Here is an 8,353-nt window from a genome sequence, read left to right on the forward strand (position 1 = left end):
ATATATATATATATATATATATATATATATATATTTATAGCCACTGTGGTGAACAACTTGCCCTATTCTGTAGAAGGATTTTTTTACTGCAGTGGTGTGTTTGAAAGGTTAAGTTTCACATAAGGAAAGAAAATTATAATACTGGGATAAATGTAAAAACAACCTTCGTCAGCTATTTGAATTTAGTTTGGCACTTCTGACAAGAGAAATTTTATACGAAAGAAATGTTAAACAACTAAAAAAACATCAGTGTATATACCTGTGCATGCATGGGTTTATACACACACACACACACACACACAAACATATATACAGAAATATACATGTACATACATATTCATAAACATACTTGCATACAATTTCATGATAATTCCACCTATATACAATTCCATAGAAAAATCATAAATTCAAATAAATTTCTTGTAGGATGCAAAATTTAAGACAGATCTTTTAGAGATATTTGCATTATCAGCTTTTATCTGGTTATCCAATTCTTGCTTTATTCAATTTTTTTGTTTTTAGGATAGTTTGCTATTTTTTTTAGCATTTGATTTTTATATCAGTAACTGATTGGAAATTTAAACTAGGAATAGAATTTGGTTGGCAGTGACTTAGTTAAAATAGGTCTGAGTTACATGATAAAACATTTAAATTTTTGCTACAGCTTTGAACTAATGATTTTTTTTTTTTTAAATAATATAATTAAAAGACCTATCTCTGCAGCCAAATAAACATGGAAATTTTCAGCCATTTTAGCCACAACACTTGATTTTTGTCCAAATATTTGTCCTCCAGACTGCAAAATGGATTTCTAAAAAGCAATACACAATGCCGTCACACTTATATTTCCAAATTCATCTATTTCTGGTTGGCTGTTTTGCTTTGAATAAACTTGGAGAGGAAACATACAAAATTGGTAGGAAAGTTCAGTAAGGTTTCAGAATTCATTTTTAAGATGAAATATTTTAAAGCTTTGACATTTCTACCAAACTCCAATTTTCTCCATTTTTTTTTCTTTTTAAATACTTCTGTTGATGTTTAAAGGAGAAAGAGAACCAAGTGCAGAAGAGGGAAAGTAGCTGTTCTTATAGAACTCTGGGAATCTAGAGTGTCTTGCAAGGTCCAACAACAAAAGGTTTTAGCAATGGTTTGAGATCATTTTTAACATACATACAACCAAATTCATTTATACTAGCTGTTGTATTACTAAAAGGTACCCTAACTCAGAACAAACTGTTGCTCTAAAGCAATCCAAATTTTCAGAACAAAATAGAAAATTACTTTAATTTTGTTTAAATTTTTTCTTTTCGTCTTCTAGTAAATTTTAAAAAATAATCTGCTTTCAATGAATAGAATTCTCATAGGTGGAATTTCAAAAACACTATACACTCACACAGCAATTATATATAAATACACTCACACAAACACACACCTATATATGCACACATACAAACACACATTACACATACACACAAGTACACACTAACTAATGTTTTCAGCATTGTCTTCAAGACCAAAGATTTCTGGATGAAACTCAAAACAGCCATACCACTGTAGCAAGCTGTCTTTACTGATATTACAATGCAAAGTGTAAGGATTCGTCGCATCCTCCCAGGTCTTAGACACCAAAACATCTCCCCAGGTTGTCGGACCAAAGTACAGCATAGACATTCGACTAATGCAGTAATTATGAAACTTCGTCGATATCTGTGGATAGAAGTCTTTTAAGGAAGCAATGCTGGCATTTTCTGCGAAATAACGCACATAGGAAGAACATCTTGTCCTACTGAGGGCATCGACATCTGTAAGGGGAACTGTGAAAACATGATTGTGCGTTTCGGCTGGTACCTCTTGAGGTTTTATAAGGTAGGGCTTCACAGGATCAGTGAGGTTTTTCTTGTGTTTCACAAGCCACCAGTCGGGTAAGTTGCAGCTCTTGGCTGTGTCTGCCTTCACAACGGCATGTACATTCTTCACTATAATTGATGGCTTCATTTTACCGCCACAGATCATCCCACATGTAGTCATTAATGAGTTGTCATTGATGTGCGATAGTTTTAGTGAGATTCCTAGTGGCGCTTTGGGTGTTGTGGTTTCGAAAAATCCACTTCGGATGTCCATACGCACGGCTTTTATAATTGTGGTGATGTTGTTTTCAAGCAGAAATTTGTAGTCAAGGAAAGATGATTCGTGGTGAAAGAACGATGCAAATTCCACTCGACTGATCATGTCATAGATTCTCCAAACATCTGGGAGACCTGGAAAAGAAGTTTCCAAAATTATAAAGATTATTTTAATTCTAACATAAATAGAGAAAAGAAAATACAAGAGACAATTTAAACTCTTTTTTTGAAAACTGAAAATGTGGCCATGTGGTAAGAAGATTGCTTCCCAACCACGAGGTTCTAGGTTCAGTGCTACTGCATGACACCTTGGGCAAGTGTCTTCTACTATAGCCTCAGGTTGACCAAAGCTTTGTGAGTGCATTTAATAAATGGAAACTGAAAGAAGCCCATCATATGTATGTGTTTGTTACCCACTACCACTTGACAACTGGTGTTGGTGTGTTTACATCCCCATGACTTAGCAGTTTGGTGCGTCACCAGCACGGACCCTTCTGCATGTCACCGGCATGTTGCGGCTCCTACGTGTCACTGGCCTGTTGGGGAGGGGTCTCTTGTGTGTCACCAGTACGGGTGGGGGTGGGGGGAGAGGGCCTTTTGCACTGGCCATGCCTATGATTTCACTAAGCTTGATGCGTCTTCATAGGTACAGCAAATCACCTGCAGTCTCAGTCACTTGTGAGACTGAACATCTGGAGAACATATTTCACCACCTCATCCCATGTCTTCCTCGGTCTACCTATTAGTTTTACATTCTTTTTTCTCTGCTGGCATGGGTTGTATGTACTTGTTCTGTCAGGTAGACACGTTTCCCCGTCTGTTACAGTCCTTCTACACCTGTTACAAACACAACTAAGAAAACCATTAACCTACATCGAATAAGCTACGTTTTTTGATATGATCTTTTACAGTTGGAAACCCTTCCTTAACATAAACTGGGTATCTTTAATTATGCCACTAGCATTAATAGGGCCATTTGTGCACTGAATTAAGGACTTCTTTGTATTAGTTTTTATTTAGAATTTACTATTCTCCTAGTTGGGTTGTCTTTCCTACAGGCTACAATATGAGAAACATTAATTTATCAATCCTCATCAGTAAATGCCCATTTTTCCAAGCTGGTATGGGTTGGATGGTTTGACAAGACTCAGTGAGTTGTAGGGTTGCATTGCATTTCATGTCAACTTCGGTATGGTTTCTAAGGCTGGATGCCCTTCTTAACACCTGCCACAAAACTAATGAGGTTGCCATGTAACTTGCAAAACAGGAAAGAACAAGAAGGGGAAAAAATCCTCTCGACTAAATGGGAAGGGGGAGTAATTAGGAGTGGGGAGAGGTGGCTTTATGCAAGGAACAAGTAGAGGTGTCTTCCTACAGAAGATAAATGGCTACCCCACAACAACCAAACATAGACATAAAGAAACACTATCACAGTATCATCAAAATATCTTTCCAAGTAACATATTTCTAGGGTAATCCAGCAATGACCATTTTGTTGGTTTATTAAGGATTACAATGTCCAATTGAGCCTTCTCTTTAAGATGGAGTATGGTTTGAAGTAGATTTGGCTATTATTTCTAGCAAGTCCATTGACTCTAGATCAGTGGTTCTCAACTAGGGTCCATACAACAAAATAGTAAATTGGGGATCCACAATAGTATTTTAAGGGGTCCCTGAAAGAATTTTGCTTTAGATGTATGTATTGCAAGAAACAGGTTTCTTAAACGTTTTACATAGTTCAGCCTAGACAAGTCAATGTGTGAAAAGCAAAACAGGAATTTTGAAAGATATCTATAAAACTAGTATTTAAACATCAAATAAAATTGTAATCATAGATAAAAAATGGTTGAGAACCCCTTGTATGGATGCCCATCATTGGCTTACATCCTTAAATTAAATAAACACTCAGAGTAATAATTAAATTCTTCACAATATAGAGTCAAACTAACCTGCATTATCAAGATCATCATAGCGAAGGCCTGGTAGAACAACATCGACATGGTTACGCTGTCTGTTCACATTGATCCGAAGATTTAAGGATGGGTAGGACCTGAAAATTAAAAGCAAAAGCAGTAGTAGAGATATCTTGTGAAAACAACACAGAAGTAACATTTATATGGAGACTTCAAATGTGTACAGATACACCACCTACTTTCTGAGCACTTACAAGAGAGTGCTGAAAAGTTACTGGCTTTGAATAAAGAAAATACAGGAGGATCAGCTGAATAGGATTCTATGCAACATATTCCCCTCTCAGATTCACACAATTATTGATGATTGGTCCTTCAGTTTTTCTAAGCCCTGTAAAAGAACTCAGAGGGTTGGGCTTCCTACCAGGTCTTTTGCAATAACCTTAAAGCCAGGAACTTTTCAGCACCCCCTCATATGGTCTGGAACCTCTTACAATCCGCACTAATTTACGAGCAGGAACTTCAAATTCCTGTGGCCTGGTTTCATATTACCATTTAGCATTCAGATTTGTCAAATGTAATGCTTGCTTATTCACATGGCTTTAAATTAATTCTGCATTATCTTGCAGCTTTGAGATTTCAATGATGTGATTATTATTTTTAGAATATTATTTGATAAGTGTGAGATGCTGGATCTGGCCAGTTTGAACATAAAACAAGTAAAATATTTGGGCCAGTTATGGCTGATTTCAATGCTAAAGAGTTAATAAACATATCATTCATACTGGTTGGTTGGTTGGTTGGCACTCCGTCGCTTACAACGTCGAGGGTTCCAGTTGATCCGATCAACGGAACAGCCTGCTCGTGAAATTAACGTGCAAGTGGCTGAGCATTCCACAGACACGTGTACCCTTAACGTAGTTCTCAGGGCTATTCAGCATGACACAGTGTGACAAGGCTGACCCTTTGAAATACAAGTACAACAGAAACAGGAAGTAAGAGTGAGAGAAAGTTGAAATGGATTCCACTATATAAACTCAACTCCCATAATGTTTACTTATCTCTTGTAATAGTAAATGGTTAAAAAGGTGTAACCTAAATATTTAGCATTTGATTTTGAATCATGCTTCCAGCTCTGTAATAAGGGATGGAGAGTTGGCATTATTAAAAACGTACCGAAGTGGGTGAGCTGGCAGAATTGTTAGCATACTGGATAAAATGCTAAGTGGCATTTCGTCTGTCTTTACATTCTAAGTTCAAATTCCGCCATGGTTGACCATCTTTTCTCCCTTTCAGGGTTGATGAAATAAGTACCAGTTGAGCACTGGGGTCATGTAATCTACTGAACTCCTCCCCCAAAATTGCTGGCCTTTTGCCAAAATTTGAAACCATTATAACATACTAACTCAAACAACCTATGTTAGAATATGTATTAAAATTCCTAATTCCCCAAATATTGATTTGATTTTCCTTCACTAAAAATAAATCAGATTTAATGGCTTCTGTGAAGAACGAGATAGTAAATTTCAAATAAGTATTTCCTATTAACTTTCTCTCCCATACACAGCGTGTCTTAAAATTTTTACAAAAAAAAAAAAAAATTTGTAAGGATAAACTTGTGGGACAGAGAGGTTGGTAGGCATTATTACAGTGTAGTTATGCCATTGGTGGTATACAGTATTGCATTTGTTTTACTGTTTGTTCCCTATGTGCCACCACAACAGTGATATGCAAAACATTGCTTTATCAGCACAACAATATTGACTTTCTGATATATAGCTTGTTGTCAATAAAGCACAGCATACATGTCTCTAGGTTTTTATGGGTGAACTGGTTACAGACAAAGTTGTGGAAGGAGTACCCCCACCAAAAAAAAAAAGAAAAAAAAAGACCCATGCCAGCATGGAACACAGACGTTAAATAATGATGAATATATCTCATATGAGCAGCCATGTGAAGAGGCGTGGCTTAGTGGGTAGGCTATTTATATCAGGATTGTAAGGTCATGAGTTCAGTAGCTGACAGTGTGTTGTGTCCTTAAACAAGATACTTTATTTCACGTTACTCCTGTCTACTCAGTTGGCAAAAATGAGTTGTACTTGTATTTCAAAGGGACAGCCTTGTCACATTCCATGTCGCACTGAATCTCCCTAGTATTTTAAGGGTATTTTTGTTTGTGGAGTGCTTGGCCACTTGCACATTAATTTCATGAGCAGGCCGTTTCTTAATCGTAACCGACAAGAGTGCAAAATTTTTTCCTTTTTATGAGCCAATGAGATCACTCACAAGGTTAGAAATAATAGTATCTTATGTGCAAACCTCAGCATTATAAACAATGTTGGACAATGTTAATGCTCCTAAAAATACGAGCCTGTACCCAGGACCAAATTAAGACCTGTAAACGACCGTGCGAAGGAGAGGTGACGAGAATGGCTCCTTTAGCATATCACACGGCCGATACAATAAATATGAAAAGGATAAATGAGTATAAGTGCCAGAAGGAAAGGAGATACACAACCAGGTAGAATGTTTAAGAGAAAATTTTATTGATAGGTTAACATGTGTGTGTGTGTGCGTCATATATGCATAATAATAGACAGGCCGTCATGTATACATAATGTGTATGTGTGTGCAAGCATGGATGTGTGCGTGTGCGTTAAGTACAGAGCATTGAAAGAGTCTATAATATGATGTTAGAATGTTCAGACACAAGGATGATAAATTCAAGTTCGTAGTCAATGTACATGATAGTTGATATGCTGTATCAAGAAGTTGTGGCTGCAGTGCAGAGCCGGTTGAGGTACTGTCGTATAAGAAGTTGTGGCTACGATGCAGAGCCAGTCGCTTGTTACAGCAGTTCTCGCAGGTTGTATCTGCTGTTAACCATAGTGAAGTAATTCACAAACAGTGTTGAGATAGAACCTGTGTGAGTGCTGCTGAGTACGTAGAGAGATGATGTTGACGACGTTAAGAAGATGGAGGCGATGAAGAAAGAGATTGCCGTATGCTGTTAGAAGAGTGTTGATGAGTCTTCATGTGGCTGTTGTTGTGTCGTCGCTGGAATTGGCTGTGTGCTCTGTGGTCAGTGGCTAGACCTCAACAGGTCTGGAAGCAAAAGACATCGACTCGCTGTGTCGCTGAAGTTTTATAGGGCACAGTCGGCTTACCGGAGGTTTAGAAAAGACGGTCTCATGTGACCTTATCAGAAGGCTGCGATTGATTGGTTTGTATATTGGTGTGCGATAGAGCAAGAGACAAATTGCACCAATACCAACCAATCAGAGTAGTGGACACAACAGGGTCCAAAAGGTTGGCCGAAGGCTAGCTGTTATCTACTACGTCCGTATTTACGTATATATAACAGAGAGAGAGAGGGATTTCCCTCAAGTCGTACGCTACAGACCCATAGAGGCCCTAAGCACTTAAAAGGTTTTGATGCCCTCAAGTATATGTAGATGGTTCAAAATGTAAACGATAATAAATCATAAAATCTTATTTTTCAAAATGAAACAAAATTCACATTAAGATAGAAAATAATATTTATTTTTGTATATTTCCATTTTATTTATATTTGAAAAGTTTTCTCGTTTTTTTTTTGTTTCAATTGAAAAGTGTTCGATGATATCGTTAAAATTTTACGTAAAACTTCTGCTTCGTAGAGATAAAGCATTAGGAATATTATTTTAGCAAGTTTAAAGTGATTTCTTTCGTGCCGTAAACCATTTACGTTTCTGTGGTGGCCCCGTCCCTTGATGCTCTAAGCACGTACTTATTTTGCTTAATGAGTTAACCCAACGCAGCCTATACCATATCCAATGAAATCACGTGCATAGCTAGAAATAACAACCAAATCTTCCTCATATCCAACCCTGTCTTAAAAAATAAAGAAACGTTCGATAATGTAATTCTTAATATATTAGCAGTTGCCATTGCTAACTCAAGCGAAAAATCGACCCGTACGGCGAGAGCTTATCTAGTCATGCCATTGACACGAACAGTCAAAGTCGCGGCGACTGACTGAAGATAATATAATATCAGAGGGAGAGAAAAAGGTGGTATTTCATGGCAAGAAAGATTTATCGTATGCGTACTGAATTAGAGCAAATTTTGGTCTTAGCTCCGAGTTTTAGTCCAGCAGGCGTTTGACTAAAAGACATTCCAGCTTAAACGAAGATCTGCATCGTTTGCATCTGTAATACAATAACCGAGCTTATTTGAGGATTGTTTTATTTAATGCCAAATCTGTAATTTCAGCAGCTTCGATGTAAAGCTGTTAACCTACCTCCCGCACACACCCATATTATATATATATATATATAT

The 8,353-nt window shown here is 37.1% G+C and overlaps 1 protein-coding gene across 2 annotated transcripts in view; it reads right to left on the reverse strand.

Moving 5' to 3' along the window:
• Positions 1-9: 9 nt before the first annotated feature.
• LOC106879066 (uncharacterized) overlaps positions 10-8,353 on the reverse strand; it is an 11,529-nt gene continuing 3,185 nt past the window's right edge. For both annotated transcript variants that reach the window (XM_014928494.2, XM_052975380.1), the window contains exons 2-3: positions 4,073-4,173; positions 10-2,258 (exon numbers count right to left, since the gene is read on the reverse strand). In XM_014928494.2, coding sequence (XP_014783980.1) covers positions 1,483-2,258; positions 4,073-4,173 — 877 coding nt within the window. In that variant the 3' untranslated portion in view covers positions 10-1,482. The remainder of the gene's footprint in view (positions 2,259-4,072; positions 4,174-8,353) is intronic.

This window comes from Octopus bimaculoides, chromosome 21 (assembly GCF_001194135.2).
Source record: "Octopus bimaculoides isolate UCB-OBI-ISO-001 chromosome 21, ASM119413v2, whole genome shotgun sequence".
Taxonomy (NCBI): Eukaryota; Metazoa; Mollusca; class Cephalopoda; order Octopoda; family Octopodidae; genus Octopus; species Octopus bimaculoides.